This window comes from Neltuma alba, unplaced genomic scaffold (genome assembly GCF_004799145.2).
Source record: "Neltuma alba isolate B1F8T4 unplaced genomic scaffold, ASM479914v2 tig00011255_pilon, whole genome shotgun sequence".
Lineage (NCBI taxonomy): Eukaryota > Viridiplantae > Streptophyta > Magnoliopsida > Fabales > Fabaceae > Neltuma > Neltuma alba.
The window spans coordinates 106738-128410 of NW_021635969.1; the positions used below are offsets into that span (position 1 = coordinate 106738).

The 21673-nt window shown below is 29.4% G+C and overlaps 1 protein-coding gene across 2 annotated transcripts; it reads left to right on the top strand.

Annotated features, from left to right (window-relative positions):
• Window positions 1-14653: 14653 nt before the first annotated feature.
• Window positions 14654-20341, top strand: LOC114763127 (protein PIN-LIKES 6). 2 transcript variants are annotated; one of them, XM_028952732.1, is made up of 12 exons: window positions 14654-14752; window positions 14885-14977; window positions 15072-15309; window positions 15399-15478; window positions 15573-15697; window positions 16238-16359; window positions 16569-16760; window positions 18259-18333; window positions 18724-18824; window positions 19182-19234; window positions 19363-19551; window positions 19758-20341. In XM_028952732.1, the coding sequence occupies exons 3-12, from the start codon at window positions 15121-15123 to the stop codon at window positions 19877-19879; spliced, it is 1248 nt and encodes a 415-aa protein (XP_028808565.1). In that variant the 5' UTR covers window positions 14654-14752; window positions 14885-14977; window positions 15072-15120; the 3' UTR covers window positions 19880-20341. The 2 variants fall into 2 exon arrangements, with proteins under 2 accessions (XP_028808565.1, XP_028808566.1); XM_028952733.1 differs by lacking the exon at window positions 14885-14977 and having other exon boundaries at window positions 14676-14752.
• The last annotated feature ends 1332 nt before the right edge of the window (window positions 20342-21673 follow it).

Consider the following 21673-nt stretch of genomic DNA (forward strand, 5'->3'; position numbering starts at 1 on the left):
ATTAAAAATAATACACCCTTCAACACTTATTATAAGTGTTGGCAAAAAAAAAAGAATATTTATTACAAGTAATTAATAATAATTTTATACAAATTAATAAAATTATTTATTTTTATAAAATTTAAAATGACTCTCAAATAAAACTTGTTAATCAGAAAATTTTGGTCAATTAATATGAAAATTTTACAATTAGGGGATGTTTGGATGGAAACCAAACCATAGTTTTAAAAGTGCTTTTACAGTATATGCGGTAAATATATTAGGGGGTGTTTGGATGGAAACCAAACCAAACCAAACACCCCCTTAGTCAAGGATATTATATGGAAAAAGATTACAGGTTTAGACAAAACATATAACATTACGAAAGAAACTGAAAGTTCTTATAATAAAGACAAAAAAGATATAATAATAATGATGAATATTTTCAAAGTATTGGCCACCAAATTGAAAGCTAAGTCAAAAAATCTTGTCAAAATGTACGAGTAGAGAAGGTTGGAGAAAGTAGAAATGCGGTTTTCTAAGCAAACCAAGCAATTTTGGCATACTCAGCTTTCTAGGCTAAATTTGGCCAAAAAAAAGCTTTCCAGGCTAAATTGCATGTTAGTGTATACAGGGTAATATCATTATTGGTCACTTATTCCTTGTAGTTTAGTCACATTTTGCCTTTGATTGTTATAATTTCAAGTTATTAATTTTCATCCTTAAAGTTTTATAATGATTTAGTCTAATTATAAGAAATTATCTTTATATTTCTAACGATTTTTAGTTTTGATCTTTGTACTTAAATTCATATCAAATCAGTATGTAAACTATGAAGATGAAAACATCAACTTGAAATTACGTAGACCAGTATCCAAGTTCAATCAAACAATAATATTAACTCTTATATATATCCTCCTCCTATCCTAAATATTTACAGTACAAAATGGGTCTTATATTTAAGATCGGAGGGATATATATATACTCATTTTGACAAGATCATGCGTTGTACTCACAATTTTCATTTTATAAAACTTTGTTTTTTTATACAGCTATATAAATGGGTGGTTAGATAAAATCAAGGTCATGATTTTAAAAATAGTTTTATGATATACAAAATAAATATGTAGAGAATTTTATCTCAATTCATTAAAAAGTGCTTTTAAAAAATACTTTTCACTAGATCCAAAGATCCCCAGGCCTCGTTCTATTTCAAGCTTACATCCCAGGGAAATTGCGATCGAGCATCCCAAGATACTCACAATCGCTTAAAGTTAGGTTTACAAAATGACAAAAATGTCCAATCTGACTCCACTTCAAAGTTTTTATAGATAAATAAGGGCATAGTTTAAAAAAAAAAATGCACATATTTATATCTTACATATTTGTCACTTGTAGCAAAATCGAACAAACACTTTGAATCAATAGTTGTTTCTTATGATGAAAGACAAAGTAATAATAAGTACTACCTCCGATTCTAATTATAAGACCCAGTTAACTTATTTGAGGAGATTAAAAAAGTAAGTTAAGTTAGTTATTTGTAATAAATAAGTGTTGTCATTCCTAAAATATCCTTGCTAATTAAGTATAATAGTTAGAACTATCATTATTAGAAGGATTATCTGGGAAAAAAAATGCATAAATATGACAGACAAAATGGATTGGGGTCTTATAATTAGGACCAAACAAAAAGTCAAACGGGATCTTATAATAAGGACCGGAGGTAGTACTTACTATTTGCAATCATTTATAAATAATTTTTTAAATTCTAATTTATAAAATACAAAATTAATATTTAAAATAAATTTTGTTTCAACTTATATAAAATATATTTATAAATGATTTTAATAGTGATTTTAAAGTGCTGAAGTGCTGGGAGAGACACGTAAGGCAAAAGGTGAGCATCAATCCATGTCAAAGGGAAAGCAGACAAGGATGGAAGGTCGGCTTCCGCTGCCATCTAATCCATTCGCCAAATCTCACCCTTCTCATTTCTGATTTCTTAGTGCGTCTTTTTATATCCCGCCTTCCATGATTATTATTAGGCCCCTATCATTCCCATTTATTTCTTTCGCCACCCGCCCATCACTATTTTAATATTTGAAATTTATTTTTTTTTAAAATTCTAAATTACTTCATCACTCGCATTTTATTTCCATATATATATATATATATATATAACGGAAAATCTCCTAATAATTGGTCCAAAATCTATTAATTAAATGTGTGCTTTTCTTATATAGTATTTTGGACAAATGATTAATTAATTTGAACGAAATTTCTTAATTCATATAAACCTTTTAATACGGCCTTGTAATAAGAAATAAAAAATAATTTTTCACTATTTCATCTTTTTTTTAGGTAAAACTTTAAAATACTCCCTCCTTGTTAAATATATGACCTGATTAATGCATCCGATTTAATCAAAGAAACAGTTTTTTTCATACTATCTTTATTAGTTTCACATTAAATTAAATAACCCCATCAAAAGAGGTATTTTAGTGAAAATTACGCACAATTTTTAAATAAACATAATGATTAAATAATTTAATCAATGTTTTAATATCTAGAGTAAAAGTATATCCAACACCTTAATATTATTTTTAAAATGCATTCAGCACTCCGATCTTTTTTACGGTGTACCTTGATATTATTTTTTTATTTACGTCTAAACCCCCAATTTTTAAGTTGTTAGATGATTTAAAAATAATATTAAAATATTAGATGTATTATAAAAATAAGATCAATGTTATGGATGTATCATAAAAAAATACTAAATACATTAAAAAAAAAAAAGGATCGGTGTGCTGACACACATTTATTCTTAGGATTAAGGTGCACCCAGCACCCCCAAGTATTTTGTCAGGTACACCCAGTGGCCTAAAGTAATTTATGGTGCAATTTTGCCCTCAAAGTAATTAAAATGGTGCACCAGTATCCCATGCTAACAGATCTGTTACTTTGACCGTTAAATTGATGAGTCAGCACAAGTTTGACCAAAATAAGCTGACGTGGCATGTCTAATAAGCAGGTGATGTGGAATTTTTTCGGGATTAAGGTGCATCCAGCACCCCCAAGTATTTTTCCAGGTGCACCCAGTGACCTAAAGTAATTTATGGTGCAATTTTGCCCTCAAAGTAATTAAAATGGTGCACCGATATCCTATGCTAACAGATCTGTTACTTTGACTATGAAATTGATGAGTCAGCACAAGTTTGACCAAAATAATCTGACCTGGCATGTCTAATAAGCAGGTGACATGGCTTTTCTTGTTAATTCCATTGTTTTGTCTGAATATTACTCCTCTGGTCCTATTTATAAGGCACTTTCAGCATGTTTCACACAAACCAAGAAAAACCTTAAATTTCATTAAGTCTCATTTAAATTTTAATAACTTTTCAACTTTATCCCTATTTAATATACATTATACCTCATATAAACAAAGTCAATACAATAATAAATGAGGGGTAAATTTGTACATTCATACAAAAAATTTCTCTCAGTGCATAAATAAGACCAAAAAATATTTTCTCTCTCTACCCTATAAATAAGACCAGAGGAGTATATCTGAAAAAAATTTCTTACTCTGAAAAAAATTCCAAAAGCTGAAGAGAGCATTTACTGAACCGAGAAAACAAAGCAGTGGCAGACGAAAAAAATTTCACATCACCTGCTTACTAGACATGCCAGGTCAGATTATTTTGGTCAAACTTGTGCTGACTCATCAATTTCACAGTCAAAATAACAAATTTGTTAGCATAAGATACCGGTGCACCATTTTAATTACTTTGAGGGTAAAATTACATCATAAATTACTTTAGGCCACTGGGTGCACCTGGAAAAATACTTAGAGGTGCATCCCCCTTATCCTTATAGGCAAAAGGCCAAAAAAAAAAAAACAAAGTTGACTGTGTTTGCATATTTAACACCGAAGAGTACTACTTTGTGTGGGACTTGCGTGAGTGATGGCAGGCGCAGGCGATGGGCTTTTAGCTTCAGCGTCAATCATACCTTCCATCTATCCACGTCCCGACAAAATTTAGATCAGATCCATAGACTTTTGCAAATTGCACTCACTTCCAGCCAGATAGACTTTACCTCGTAAAACGTAAGATATTTTTCTTATGTGAATCCAAATAGTAACTGGAATTAATTTGATTTTAGATATAAAATTTTAATTCATTTAACTTTTTATTTTTGTTCATTTTTTTCAAATTAATCTCTTTAGTGACTGTATATATTAAAGTAATCATATTCTAATACATATGATTAATAGAAATATTTTAGAGAATAGAATATTTATTTATTACAAATAATTAAGTTAACTAATTTTTTTAATATTTGTAAATAAGTTATCTGACTCACATATTACAGATTAAATATAGTATCTACTACCTTTTATTCTTAATATAAAATTCAATCAACTAATTTGGAGGGCAACAAAAAATTGACTAATAATTTGGAGAGATTAAATAAGATAAATAAATTATTTAATCAAATTAAGCATATATTGCATGATCTTTGAAAAATATTTACGTGTATCATTAAATTATATATTAATTTAAAAGTCATGTGAATTAGTTTAAAAAAATAAATATAAGCATTTTAAAGTAACTAATTTAGTTTTTTTTAAATCTTTTTAAATTAATAAGCATACTTTCATATTAAGGGCTAAAAGCAATACGTAAAAGGCCTATTTGGGATGGTGATGAAAAATACTTATAAGCAAGTTTTAAGTAAGCTGGATAAAACTTCTCTATATATTTAACTCGTATTTCATAAATTATAATTGAAAAAATATTTATAAACCATTTTAAACGAGTCCAAAATATGTTCGCCATGGCAAACTAACTAATTTATGTTTAAAATGATATTCTTAGAAACAATTTTAAAACATCTTTTTTTAAAAAAAATGTTAAAATTGGAGCAATTTTTTCTGACTTTATGCTTTTAGCTTTTCTTTCTAATTAAACTTTTTAAAATTAATTTTCAATGTATTATTCAAACAAATTTTTATCAAACTGATTTTTTTAATTAAGAAAACCCTTGATAAGGATTAACGAAAGCCTTTGCAACTTATCAACCTTAGAAATAATTTTTAGTAACAAGGTAATCATTAAAAATTTATTTCATTTGATTACCTAAATAAATATGAATTGCTGGCAAAAAAAAAAGAATTAATCTATTTAACTCTTGATATCAAACGGATTGACTTACGAAGCGTTGAGTCAACTTCATTATTTTAACCTATCTTCTTCTTCGGCCAACCATTACTTAACCTTACCTAAGCCTACTAATAACAATCCCATAGGTCGGTGACCCCAAAAAAACAGGACAATGCCCAATTGAGCAAATGGGTTGTCATCGGATCTCCCTTTTTCTTTCCCCTGAGAATCCGATCTCCAGAACATAAATAGCTTAGATTTAATATTTTTCCAGTACTTAATATAAAATAGGATTAACGAATAATTTGATTAAATTAAAAAATTTTAAAAATTTAATTAATTATAAAAAACATGATATATTTTTTATAAAACACTATAATCATCTTTCTTAATATTCTCTATCTCTCCTACTTAATCATGAGAGTATCAATAGGAATAATTTAGAAAAAACTAATAAATATGAGAAATAATTCTTACATCTAGAATCAAGATTAACTCATCAATTAAATCCTAAATTAAAAATTGGATGAGTTATTTTATAAGTATATTTATTATTATAATATTATAAATAAATAAATAAATTTAAACTATTAAAATTTGACCTAAATAGTTCATAATTATAATATAAAAATAGAAAATATTTTCATTTATAAAATATTTTAATAATATTTTAGTGATATAAACTGCGCAATGAAAATTTAATAGTTTAAATTTATTTAATTATCTTTATATAATATTAAAATAATAATATGAAATATTAAGTCTAAATTATTTTTTTAATCTATAGGTGAAAATAGGATTTGAGAGTAAAACTGTAAAAGAAAAGAAGGAAATTCTGAGAAGATTTCAATCCGGTTGTTATCTAGTTTAATTATGTCGCGTATGATATTTGTGTTTTTCTTTTCTTTTTTAATAATTCATGAGGAAATTCTTTTCCCTTTTTTTATTTTATTTTTCCGGTTTAGCTAGTGAAGGCAATTTAATTAATAAACCAAGTGAGCAAACCTTCGTTTTCATAATTAAATTAACAATAATTTAGCATTGCAAATGCAATAAGCGAGCCACACGCCTCACAAGTTCTAATTTTTCTTAATTAATTAAATTATTCATGGATTAAAAAAAGAATCACATAAAGCCTCGTAGATAGTATATGGTGGGCGACATTTCTCCATCATTCATCATCCAAAAAAAAAAATGGCCGAAGCTCAATTATTAATTCCAGAATATGACACTTGTAATTAATTGTTCATCATTAGTCTCAGAATATTTTTTTAATTTTCATGGGGCCACATGTCCCCTCTCCCCCACTTACTTTAGTCACTTGTCACTAGTTTTTCAGAATATAAATCCGTCTTTTTTAAAAAAGTCTTAAAAAATGCCTTCAAAATTTTAAATTTAATAATTATAAAAATATGTTGTTATTTATTTTTCAAATTTTATCAATTATTATTAAAGTATAGCAAAGAAGACTAATTTAAAATTTTTTTTGGAATTCTCCCAATTACCTTTTTCGGTATGTATACACGGAAAAAAATTACTTTAAGTGTTTTGGTCTTTTTTTTTTTAATTTGATGTTAATTTATTTTTTTACTTTTCTACTTTTTGCATGATATATTAAAATATCAAATATGATCAAATAGATCCCACGGATCTTATAAAGTGTTTGGAAGGAAATCAAACCATGATTTTAAAAGTAATTTTATGATATCCTACCTCTGGTTCTAATTATAAGAGCCAGTTAACTAATTTGAGGAGATTAAGGAAGTAAGCTGAGTTAGTTATTTATCCTAAATAGGTATTATTTTTCCTAAAATATCCTTACTAATCAAGTGTATTGACTAGAACTATCATTGTTAGAAGGGCTACTTTGGAAAAAAATGTATAAATATGAGAGACAAAGTGGATTGGGGTCTTATATTTAAGACCAAAATAAAGGTCAAACAGGGTCTTATATTAAGGACCGGAGGTAGTACTACCTCCGGATCTAATTATAAGAGCCAGTTGACTAATTTAAGGAAATTAAAAAAGAAGTTAAGTTAGTTATTTGTAATAAATAAGTGTTGTCTTTCTTAAAATATCTTTGATAATCAAGTGTATTAGTTAGAATTACTATTGCTAGAAGGACTACCTTGAGAAAAAATACATAAATATGAGAGATAAAGTGGATTAGGATCTTATATTTAAGATCAAAATAAAAGTCAAATAAGATTTTATATTAAGAACTGGAGGTAGTATGAAATAAGTATGCAAGAGGAGTTTTGTCTCGATTTAGGTAAAATTACTTTTTAAAAGTGTTTCTTGTGTCTACCAAACACCCTTTAAGGGTGTGTTTGGATGAAACCAAACCGTGGTTTGAAAAAGTGATTCTGGAGAATAGATTATGGGAAGAATAGATTCTGGAAAGAATAGATTTTATGAAAAAGTGATTTTGAGAAGTGAGAGTGTTTGGATAGTTGTTATCAGAAGCACTTTTTATATATACAAATTACTAAAAAAAAGACATAAGTTAATATGATAATTACAGAAAAATAGATTTTATGATATATTTTAATTTGAAGGAATAAAATTGTTAATAATATATTTTTTATTAACATAATTAATAATACATAAGATAATATAATTAATAAATAATTAATAGGGAAAATCCCAAAAAAAGTGACTACTGAATTTCAAAATTCCAAATCAGGAATTACTACAAAAATGTGTTGTCATTTGCTCTTTGAATGTAGTCATTTTCTTTATGAGTGCAGTAACTAATACTGATTTGGAATTTTAAAATTCAGCTATCACTTTTTTGAGATTTTCTCTAATTAATATGTATATATATTTATAAAATATAAGATTAAATATGTTTATAAAAAAAATAACAAGATAAATATCCTATAGACTCTCACACTCTCCTTTTTTTCTCCAAAAGCAAAAAAATTTTGCTTTTTTCAAAACCAGCCAAAACCATGGTTTTAGTTTTTGGGTGGTTGTTTGGGTGATTTATTCCCCAAACCATGATTTGGGGTGTCACCCAAACACATCCTTAGTCATATTAGAAAACAACAAGAGATTATTTGATTGTTTGGAATGACTTATAAGTAACTTTTTAAATGCGATTTACGGAATATAAGATAAGTATATGAAAAGAGTTTTGTCTAGGCTTGCGTGAACTTGCTTAAAAGTGTTTTTTGAACTGAGCTCCAAATAAGTCCTATAACTGCTTAAATATAAAGTCTTAAGATCAAATATTGCATACCACACCCATATACATAAAGAAGATTCAGATAGAATTTTCATAACAATACTATGAAATAAAAAAATTATATATATACAGATGTACGCATCTAAGTTGTTAAATAAATTCAATATTTGGCCAAAAAATTAAATAAATTCAATATGTTATTTCTTTTAAATCGTCAGATTCATCATGTGCATAAAAAAACAAGACAAAGCATCATCTCAGCCGAAAAGAGACGTAGGAGCCATGTGTTCTTGCATGTGATGTGAGGCGTAAAACTATGTAACTTAAGAGTATGGCATTATGTAACCCACTAATTGATTAGGTAATTATATTTAAATATCTATATAATACTTTTTCCCTATATATTTATGTATATAGTCTCTGATTTAAAATAAAAAATAAAAAAAGACATCAATTTTTTTATGGTATTGACAACCATGTAGTATCTCCCGGCCAAAATAAAACAAACAAGCTATATACTACTTCCGATCCTTAATATAAGATCTCGTTTGATTTTTATTTTGGTCCTAAATGTAAGATCCCAATCCACTTTATTTCTCATATTTATGTTTTTTTTCAAAATTATCCTTCTAATAATGATAATTCTAACCAATACATTTGATTAGTAAGAATATTTTAAAAAAGAAAACACCTATTTATTACAAATAACTAATTTAACTTATTTTTTAATCTTCTCAAATTAGTCAACTAACTCTTATAATTAGGACCAGAGGTAGTAGTATATAATAGTTTTTTTAAACCCTTTTCACATTTTTTTTGGCATATACATGGGATATCTTCTTCCAATTGATGTGCATAAAAAACAAAGCATCATGTGAAAAACAAAAACAAAAAGATGTTGGAGTCATATGTTATTATATATTGCATGTGATGAGCTGCAAGGCCATGTAAATTTGAATATGACATTATGCAAGCCACTAATTGCTAAAGCCAATTATTTATAGACAAATATATGTAATATTTTTTACTTTGAAAATACTAATTTTCTTTTTCCTCTTGATGGTGTTAATATGATATCACTTCTTGTTCTTAATATAAGGTTTAGTTAACTAATTTTAAAAAATTAAAAAAAATTACTTTAAAGTATTTATGTTATCATTTTTTTTCCAGATTAATTTTCCCAACTTTTTATGCCTTTTTATGAATTCAGAAGTTTGGGTTTTGAAATGTAGTTGGACTGAATGTAGGAACTTAATTTGCATAGAGTTTGGTAGAAGCGTATATTTTCTTATACAAATAAAGAAATACAAAGAAGAATAAGATTAATAAAGCTGGCAAAAAATAAGATTAATAAAAGAGAAAGACACAAAATTAGGGGGGGAAACAGTATCTTAAATTTCTTTAAAAGCTAAAAAAATTGTGATAACTGATTAAAAACAGTCTTAAAAAAACAATAATTTTGTATGACATTAGAAAAATAACACTAAAATACTGGATGTACTATAAATAAAATTAGAATGCTATTGGAGGCTATTTTATCTTATATAAATTATAGTTAGATGAGATAATTATAAAAATTATCCATATAATCGTTATTTGAGTTGAGGATTATAGCTATAAAAATACACTAGATCTTAAATTTCTTTTTAAAAAATTGAGATAAAATAGAAAAAAGATCTAAAATAACAATTGTTTTGTGCATATATTAATAATGCAATATTTGATTTTTCCATGTTCACACGCATTAATAATGACAGGCAGAACAGTAGATATGATGCATGTGGATGGACCCGCCAGTGGGTCATATGTTCAGGTGGCGGCTCTTCATCTGATGGATCACAGATCACCCTACTATTTCGCTGATGCCAAAAGAAGAAATAAATTTTATCCAAAAAAAAATAGTAAATTAATATAGTCCTAATTATAAGATTTTTTTTTATAATCTACAAACGAGAATTTATAAATAATACCGGATATAGTATTACATTTATTTTAGGAAAAATTGCTATTTTATTTAATAAATTTGGGCCGTCCCAAAAACTACTTCTGGTTTTTAATATGAAATATAGTTACTTTTAATTTAGTCTTAAATACAGTATTTTAATTTGTTTTGTCTTTCACATTAATCTATTTTTTTAAAGTTGTCATTCTAGTAGTTGTACATATTAAATATTTTATTAAATGGTAATTATATCTAATACATATGATTAGCAAAGGTATTTTAAGAAAGACAACACCTATTTGTTATAAATAATTAACTTAACAAATTTTCTTAATATACTCAAATTAGTCAACTAACATTATACTCATTCGGTCCATAATATAAGACCTATTTAACTAATTTGATTAGATTAAAGAAGTTAGATAGGTTAGTTAATTATAAGAAATATGACATGTTTTTCCTAAAATACCATAATCATTTTTCTTAATATCCTCCCTCCATGTCCTACTTGATTATGATTGAGAGAATATAAATATGGGTAATTTAGAAAAAATTAATAAATGTGATAAGTAGGTCTTATATTTAGGATAAAGATCAATTCAACAATCAAGTCTTATATTAGGGACTAGAGGAGTATTAAATATTGGAGGTAGTATTAAGAACCGAAAATAATATATCCGAAACATTTACTTCCTCCATTTGTATTTACAAGCTTCAAATTCAGAAAATGGTGTAGTCTATTTTATAAGTTCTAATTTGAAATCAGTCTAAATATTTAATACACTTTTTATTTTTGTTTTTAATTATTTATTCTCTCATATTTGTCATACTCTCTTGTCACATTTTCTTATACATTTTCTTTCATTATTTTTCTCATTTATTATAAGAGTATATTTAAAAATAAAACAATATTTCTAATATTTTTATTGCCTTTCACTAATTTTAATTACGTATTCATTATATATGAATTAGTTATTTAAAATTTATAATAAGAGTGAAAGTATTATTTTAAAGTAATTTTAATCCATATTTTAATCTGCATGATTTGGTTAGTTGCAACAGTTAGCCCAAAAAAAACCATGTAAGGAATTAGAAAAAATATCATAAAAAATGACCCCCCAAAAAAACCCTCCTAAAAGATGCTTTGTCATTATTTTTTTGCCACTTTATCTGATCACTGTAACTTTGTTTGGAAGAGCCTATTTAAGGTAATTTTGCGTCTTCCAAAGTAAATAGAGCACTATTCTGTTTTTTATTATAATTTTTTTAACTAAATTACTGTTTAAGAAAACAGTTAAAATTAATTTAAAACAATTAATATGTAACAAATACAATTTATTTTCCAAATATATCCCAATATGTAAATAGGTAGATATGAGAGAGTAATAATGAGATAAATGAAGAAAGACAATGTGTTAAATACATTAAAGTAGAGGTAAAATATGTGAAAACATATACTTAATTTTACCCTTCCAAGTTGTCCCTCGTCTCTTATGATTATCCTTTTGGGACTAAAAAACATATACTTGATTTTACCATATTTAATATTTGTGTATATAAACAAAACCTTCAAAAGTATTCTAATAAAACATTTTAAATTACAACATAAATAGCCTTGAAATAATTTTTTATTTTCTTTTGGTAAATATTTATTTGAACATTTTAAAATATCTTAATTACAAAATTTTTTTAATACTAAGTTATTATAAATAACTTTTTTAGGTTGGAATCGTTTAAGTAAATAAAACTAATGAAATTATGAGAACATAGTATTGAATATTTCTTGTAATTAAGATATTTTAAAGTCTTAAAATAAATATTTAACAACAGAAAATAAAAAATATTTATTTTCAGGCTATTTATGTTGTAATTTGAAATGTTTTATTAGAATATTTTTGAAGCTTTTAGTGATACATAAAAATTTTAAACACTATGAAATCACTTGTGTTTTTTACTCCTACAAAATAACATAGGAGATGAGAGATTACTTGGAAGGAGTAAAATAATTAATTTTTATTTTTAATTAAAGGGAGGTAATTTAGTCATTTGACAATATTTAAAAATCCTAAATTAGGCCATATGGCTTCATTAGAAATTTGTTAAAAATGTAAGCCTTAATTTGGGTTTAGATATTTTAGTCAAATTTTGTTGGGATTCTCCCTATAAACTATCTCGGTCTTACTTATAAGTTGTAAATTTAAGAAGAGGTGTGATCCATTTTATAAGTTTTAATTTGATATTTGTCTTAACATATAATGTAATTTTTTTAATTTTGTCCACAATTATTTATTATCTCTCACTGACATAATTTGTCTTATTATATTTTCTCACATATTTTTTAATCTTTTTTCTCATTTATTACAAGGACATTTATTAAAATAAAAATATATTTCTAATATATTTATTATTTTTAACTAATTTTAACTACTTGTTCTTTATCTGTGAAGTACTTCCTCTGGTTCTTATTATAAGTTTTAAATAACTAATTTACAGATAATAAACTATTTGTTAGAATTAATTAGAAGCAATAAATAAGTTAGAAATATAGTTTTATTTCCAAATATACCCTTATAATAAATGAAAAAACGATGAAAGAGAGTGCATGGAAAAATGTGATAACAGAGAATATAATAAAAGAGAGAGAATAAATAATTAAGAACAAAAAATAAAAATATATATTAAATATTAAAAGATCATATTCTTTTTTAAAATTATTGTTTTCTTTTTCGAGAGAATGGGATCCAATTAATCAACGGGAAAATTTAGTTTAAGGATAACAGTATAGAATTAATTTCAAAAAACCCTCCAAATTTTCTGAAACTTTACTACAGGACCAAGGGGCAAATTGATATTAATTCCACAAAGAAAATGACACTATTGCCCCTCATAATACTTACTTATTCCAGGGTGACATATAAATAGACTAATTTCAATTGTAAATAAAGGTATGTATGTTGCAAATTGTCTAAACCCACTTACAAATAGACTCTCCTACACTTGTTCACTCATGGGCACTTTTTTCAGGTGAAGAAGGTGACATATAAATGGACTAATACTAGTTGTAAATAAATATATGTATGTTGCAAATTGTCTAGTCCTACTTGTAAATAGGCTCTACTCACGGACACTTTCTTTAGGTGGTGAGGGACTAATTTCAGTTGTAAATATATGAATGTATGTTGCAAATTTTCTAATTTTACTTGCAAATGGACTCTTCTACTTTTATTATGAGGGGCAATAGCATCATTTTTTTTGTGAAATTAATATCAGTTTTCCCTATTGGTCATGCAGTGAAGTTTCAGAAAGTTTTGAAAGCTTTTTAAAAGTAATTCCGTGGTCTTTAAACTCAATTTGCCCTTAATTAATTGCCATTCAAGTGACGTTATGGAAAAGGAATCAACGGAAGCGTGGGACGGTTATTTTGACAACTAAAAGCATGTTCTACAGTCTTCCCACTACAAGTCATACTCTCTCTCACATCTTTTTGTTTTTTTTCTTCCTATTCATGACCCTACCGTCTACACGCTTCTTGCTTCATCCTTAATTCTTTTTCCTCATTTTTAATTCTGTTTACATATAAATAAACGAATCTTCCATGATATCTACAAGAAGAGGGGAACAAATAAGGTGCTAAACTATTTTTTTATCTTCCAGTCCAAAACAAAAAAAATTATGCGCCTTCGATGCCGAAAATATTTTGTTGCTCATTAAGGATAAAAAGATATATTTTTAAATGTAGTCTTCTGTCCTATTTATAGGGTAGATAGTGAAGTTTTTTCTTATCCTATTTATAAGTCACTTTTTTAGATTTTTAATATGAATGTACTATGTTCTCTTTTATTTATTATAATGTAGGTAGTTATCTCTTTTGAAAGGGGCATATATTAAATATAGGTAAAGTTAAAAATTTGTTATACCTTAATGGAGAGTTAATATATTTTAAGTTTTTTTTGTCTGTATGAAATATGTTGAAAATGCCTTATAAATAAAACCAAAAAAGTATTCAGTATTTAGAATATTTTATGATACAATTTTATTTTAAAATATTAATTTTTCAAGAACAATTGTGTCCATAAAGTATTTCACAGGAGAATTTTTAACCAAGAGGTTACTTCCTTAAAAAATAATTTGAATCAAGCATCTTATAATATTTTTTTATTATAAAAAAATATTTTAGAGTGTTAGATAAATCATAAAATAAGTGTGTTGGAAACGATTGGAAAAATATTTTAGAACAGCCGATAAACCTTAATTCAAATAAAAATAATAAATATTCCACAAAATTAAAAAAAAAAACTATTTATATAAAATGATCGAATCGGATCTACAGTATCCAAACCCGATAATTAAGCTTATGCGCTTCATCTTCTTCTTCCTGCCTTGATTAACCATAACGTCGTGGTGATGTAGTTACTTTATTGTTTTGCTGGAAATTTCGAGTATATGCCTCCTCTCTGGTTCACGTGAAACGCTACGGTACTTCTAACTCGTCTTCTTTTTCTCAGAACTCTCAGTTTGATTCGTTTGTGATTCCAGTTTTGTTTTCTTTTTCCACTTTTTTGGGCTCTGAGTTTGATTGTATTTAATTATTGCAATTTGCTGCGCCAGTCATTCTCATCTGAATCTACCTTTCTCGCTGAGACGTCTTCCGTGGCGTTGTTTCATTCACCTTCTAAAGCTTGTTCTCGGCGCGGGACGCTTGTGAATTACGCACTTATTACTCCTTTTTGTTTTTCTTCGCTTCACACTTTCATGGGCTGAATTTTCTCCAAACTTCGTCGTTGTTCTTTATTAGGCTCTTCTTTGAGTCGCCTTGACTTAGCTTCCACTCTTTGCCGACTGACATGGATACGATGCGAAGCCTTCTCTCTGCCGCCGTCGAGAGTCAACCAGGAGGACAGTCCCTTCTGGGCTCTATCAAAATCGCTGTGCTGCCCATAGCTAAAGTATTTACTATGTGTTTTCTGGGCTTCCTCATGGCTTCCAAGTATGTTAACATTTTGCCTGCTAACGGAAGAAAGCTTCTGAATGGGGTGAGCACTTCTTGTTCTCTAATCTGTTGGTAATTGTAAATCCTTCTCTTTTCTGTTTTTGCTGAACGTTTCTGGACCGTCTCATGCAGCTGGTTTTTTCACTATTGCTACCCTGCTTGATATTTTCTCAACTTGGGCAAGCCGTTACCTTGCAGAAAATGCTTGAATGGTAATTACTTTACTCTTGAGTTCGATTGCTATCTATACCAAGTTGTGAAATTTACAGTCTTTCGTTGCTCAGGAGGTTCGTGTCATTTTTTCAGGTGGTTCATTCCTGTGAACGTTGTTCTGGGTTCCATATCAGGCTCGCTGATTGGTTTAGTTGTGGCCTCAATTGTCCGTCCTCCATACCCTTTCTTCAAATTCACAATCATACAAATCGGAATTGGTAAGCCCTCTAAGAAACGACCTTAATTTAAAGTTAAGCTTATGTACTTGATAGTCCTCAATAGGCCAGCTCTACATCTGCAATTTTGTTGTACTGTTCAGTTGCCTTCCTCTGATGTTGTCCATATTAGAGTCAAGAACATGTGGATCTCAAATCCAAAACCTAAAAGTTCTTTCTCCTTTCCTTGAATTTACAGTCCATTAGTACCCATTGCCCCCTTCCGTGTAAGTGAACAGTTTGGACGCCTCCATCTTATGAAAAGGAAAAAAGTTCAAGACAAGGGTAAATTATCATGAATTAGTCCGAAGTTCATATATAATCACATAAGATACAGTCTTCTTTTTCAACTTTATTTTCCATTATCTGGGATCAGCAATGCTGCTAAACATGCAATTTCTGCACTTGGCATAGCATTCTGACTGTATCTTTAAAGCATGTAATATTAGATTTGCTACACCTAACTCCTGCTGGGGTTATGTTGGTTTTGTGAACTTTGTGTTGAATTTTCACAAATCATGTCATTGTGAAATTCTGAAACAGGGAACATTGGGAATGTGCCACTCGTCCTAATCTCTGCTTTGTGTAGAGGCCAATCCAATCCTTTTGGAGACTCAGACAAATGTAGCACAGATGGGACTGCGTATATATCATTTGGCCAGTGGGTAGGTTTTAGATGCCTGCATGACACTATTTTCTCCTGTCTTAGTGCTTTTACCTTCAAATATTTCAACTGAAAAGTCATTTTAAAAAGAAAAAGCCTCTTTCTGTACTGCATGCTAGCTTACATGTCTATACTTGTTCCATAAACCATACTTCCAGAAAAACAAGATTATACTGGTCGACAGGGATTATTCATTTTGATTTGTCTTAGGTTGGTGCTATCATCCTATACACATATGTATTTAATATGTTGGCGCCTCCTCCTGAGGGCACCTTTGACATTGATCACGAAAGTCTTCCCCTAAAGAGTGCTGCAAAAAGTGACGGCTCACCTGAACAAGTTCCCTTGCTTACTGAGAAAGAGGCCGTTTCAACAGAGCCTAATGTTTCTAAAACACAGAAGGTGAGAATGGCTTGATACACAGAAGTTCATTTTTGTCTCTTACATTTAAGCTATTCTGCTTTTATATAATTTGATGAAAGTTATTGGTGAAAATTGGATACTCCCTTTTCTGGAAAAGGGGAAGGGAAAATGAAGAATGTTTGCAATGTTTGCCGGGAAACAATAATTGAAAATTTAGTTGTTTTAATTGAACGTCCAGGTTAGACCAATAATATAAAGTCGCTCGGTTGCAAATTCCATCCTTTGAGAACGTTGAAATGTCACAGATGTTTGCACAGCCTGTGGTTATGCAAGTTGTTCTTAAGAAAGAAAATCAATAGAAGATAATTTTATGGCACAAAAAATAATAATAATGTATGGTGTAGTTGAAATGAAGGTAGAGGAAGTTGGTATTGTCGCTAGAGGAGGTTGAGCTGCTGGCGAAAGAGGACAATGAATGGATGTGCTCTTATTTGGTGAATCATGCTATATTTAGGAGTCACTTTTGAGAGCCATCAAAGTAAGAGTTGATCTCAGCCATAGGCCAGTGTAGTCTCTGGTTGAACCATATAAGAATATTCATTAGAGGCCTCTGCAACATTAAACAATCTGCCAATACGGTCTCGTAGTTTGCACTGTCTGCATTCAGAACATAAAGTGAACGACAGACTACGGTCGTGTTGGAGTCTTGGAGAAAAGTTTGTGATGTCCAAAAATTTGCTGTCCTCTTCCGCCAATTCCATTGCGACCTTTAGTCCAACCTAGTTATCCCACTGCATGTCTTTCATATTATCTTTGCTAGTCATATAATGCGTGGTTGAGGGACCCTTTCTTCTTTGAATCATTTACACATCCACCGTTACTATTGGTGGTGGTTTTTGGATAGAGTTATAAGTAGTTAGAATGTTTCTCTTTATCCTCATTTACTATTGTCATGTTTTGTGCTTAGCCACATTTTTTCAAAATTTTTTTCTGAATACCATGTTAGTCATCTAATTACCTGTGTCTTAAAATGGTTCTGGGCTTTTGTGTGTTCCACGATCTTGTTGATATCATATATGGTAATAACACCTCCCTGAGGAGACTATGATGTCATAATCAAGCCATGCATTTTCACATAATCAAAATGTTCCCATAAGACAAGTTATTTAGTGCTGTGTTAAGATAGTGGATTGATCTTATGTGCTTATATTCAGTGCAGCTCTGTTTGTTCTAAAAAGCCTATTTTTTCTTTAGTGCCTCCCAACAATTTTTTTTTTGGGGCTTTTAACAATAGTAATGAATACTGTTTCATTCTATTTTCATAACATGTCCTCAAATTTAACTGGACACAAAGTATCTAAGATGATTTGTTGTCCAAGTCAATAGGTCCAATTATCGAAGACATGTCTTCTTCTGGATTCCGAATTTAACTTCGTCTTTCAATTTTTTTATTAAATGCATAAACATAGTATCATTTTATTTAATATATTCCCATGGACGGGATTTTTTCAGTAACCCCTTTTTTCTTCTTCTGCAGATTAAACATTTCCTTGCAATCCTGTATGAGAAGTTGAAGCTTAAGCAAATTCTTCAGCCTCCTATCATTGCATCAGTAAGCCTCACATACCGAACTGCCTTCACCCCCATCTTTTTTTGTTTGCGTGTGTGGTTGGAAGAGTAATATGTACATCTCTTTATAAGCTTATCCAATTTACCTAGGTTGTCCTTTCTCAAAATTTTTGCTAGCCACTTGAGTAACGAAACTTTGTTCAGTGACAAGTAGGTTAACCTGTGGGAAATGGGCATATTCTGTTACGTCCCATTTTAAAGCATCAGGAGTGTTTATGAAAACTTTTTAACGGACCTACATGTGCTCACCTTATTTTCTGCATTCTACATCACTATATCGACAGTAGTATTGCTTCATCTTCCTATATACAAGGTTGTAAAATTACGTTTGTCGTGTTCTAGAACTAATTTACTGAAATTATATGTGTTGCAGATTCTGGCCATGGTACTTGGTGCAGTCCCACTTTTCAAGCGATTGATCTTTACACCTGATGCTCCTCTGTTCTTCTTCACTGATAGTTGCATGATTCTGGGGTATGCTTATTTAATTTGAAACGAAGTGAAACCTAGAACATTCCATTGTTGGAGCTAGGAATATTTAGTTTTTTTTTTCCTTCCTAAAACACAAATCTATCATAATGCTTAAAGAACAACTTATTCACATAAAAAATATTATTACATTCATATTGACATTTTAATATCCCAGCTGTTAAAGTCGTTAGTAACAAAAATCTTGATGACAATCAGGAATTCTTATTTGGAAAGTTTGGTTATATAATCTATCCTACTGATCGAAAATGATATTTTCCAGCTATAAGTGTATGCGTGTAATTATAGGTATGCTATAGGAACTATTATTGGTGACATTGTCTAATAGCCGTTCATTATCAGGGAGGCCATGATTCCTTGCATCCTGTTGGCATTAGGAGGCAACCTTGTTGATGGTAATCTCATATCTTGGCATCAGTCCCGTTTTGTATAATATATTTGCGCTGATATTGTTTCTCAAGTCAACTCTTTTTGACTGAAACTCTTGATGATTGTTGACTGTGCGTGCTATATATATTTGTAGGACCCGGAAGTTCAAAACTTGGTTATCGGACAACTGCTGCTATTATAGTGGGGCGGTTAGTTTTGGTACCTCCTGCTGGACTTGGCATTGTCATGTTGGCTGACAAGCTTGGTTTCCTGCCCCCTGGTGATAAGATGTTTCGATTTGTCCTTCTCCTGCAACATTCCATGCCCACATCTGTTCTTGCTGGTAATTCTTAGCTCCCACTGTTTAAAAAAATCTCCTAAACACGATTTTGGAGTTAAAATTTCCAAGGATGTGATATTACATCAAACACATAACTTGTATAAACACAAGTTCTTGGATTGGAGATTGTTTCTGCTTTGACCTCTTAATTGCACATAACAAAATACTGAATATGGTTTTTCATGTTTTAATCCTTTACTTGTTTACAGGTGCTGTTGCTAATTTAAGAGGTTGTGGAAGGGAAGCCGCTGCTATGCTGTTCTGGGTTCACGTTTTTGCCGTCTTCTCAATGGCTGGATGGATTATTTTGTATCTAAACATTCTTTTCTGAGGCGGCATTGGTGAGCTTGGTTTCAAAATTGTTTTGGTATATAATCTCATGGATTTTGTCCTTGGTTTAGCTGGGATTCATGATGGCTTCCTCCTGATTAATGTGAAACGGAGCATATTCTTCAGGAGATACTGCAAATTGTTATTGAACACTCCCTTCCCAGAAGAAAATGGATGAAAGGTGAGTAGTAGTGATTTAAAAAACTCCATCTAGCTTTAGAAGTTAGACTGTCTTATTGTTAATGTAAAGCCTCTGCTGGAGCTGCAGCATGTTGAGTTATGCAGCAGCAGTGAAAGGGGACTTATCTTTAGTGAAGTTCGAAAAGTTGAGTGACTAATAGACTGAAGTCTGTAATACTGACTGACTGCTCAAGTTTGTGTATAGTAACTGAGGAATATGATTTCTTTCCGAAATCCCATCCAGGAAAAGAGAAATATTATTACTTTTATTATTAATTTACTGTGAATTAATGACAGCACATTATACACTTGATTAGTACTCCTCCGGTCCTAAATATAGAAATTAATTAGGAAATTGGTTTTAATCCTAAATGTAAAATCTTAGTCCATTTTATCTTTTATATTCATCATTTTCTTCCAAACTAATTTAATCTAACTTACAAAATGTTGCATATGAGTATTTTAGGGTGATCGTATTATACTTATTAGAATTAAGTAATTTAAGGCTCCGTTTGCCATCATGTTTGAAATCACTTATAAGTACATTTTACACAAGTCAATACAAAACTCCTTTCACATATTTACCTCATATTTCATAAATGCTTATAAGTCATTCTAAACAAGTGTTTAGTCTCCTTAATTTTCTGGACCAGAGGAGTAGTACTCTTGCATGACATAAAATATTAAGTTATAAAGTAATAGGATTGTAACATGTAATATGGTACAAGTAACAATTAGGCCATCTCTCACATTCACCTTTGAGCTCCAACAATCCACTCCTGAGTGTATGAATGAGTTAAAAAAAAATTCCATCAACTATAGGGAATTCACTAATTTTTGAATTCTTATGGGTGAATTATTTAGTGACAAACACTGAGAACAATTCATGAAATGATAATCTCATGCTAAAATAAATTATGTCTAATCAAACAGGAGGGAAATAAATACTTCTGTAAATTTTGGTGAGCGCATCGATGTGTTTAACACGCATGACAAAAAAAAAAGTTTTTTATTGAACAAAATTTTGTTAGAAATAAAATTTTAATATCAGTGGATAGTTACAGATTACATTTAGTAATTAATATTATAAATTTCAGGTGATTAAAAGATATATTTGGTTTGATGATTAGTCCATCCCAAGTACAATTGATCACAGTCCAAGCTCCTTAAGCCTAATAGCAACTTTCAATAAGATCAATATCTCAAAAGAGGACGTAGCTAGCTCTCTTTATTTGGTTTCGTATAGGTCCTCTCATTATGGATATATAAGGAAAATCTAGTAACTGACACTTTGACTGGGAACCAAATGCTGCCGTTGTATTATACTCATAACCTTGATGATACATTGAATATGTGAATTATTTATCAATTCGTCATTAAGAAATAAAACAAAAATAAAATATTTTTTCAACTTTCAGATATACGTGGAAAGTGATCGGTGAAATTGAATGGCTTTTATTTATATATATATATATATATAAATGCAGATGCGTCTCTGGTTTAGATGGTATTAAGAGAATAAATTAATGAATAGAGTGAAGTGATTAGCTGTCGATAATGAGCAATGAATCTTTGCTTTACTTGGCTGCCAGGATTTCCAACGTTTCTGAGTTGT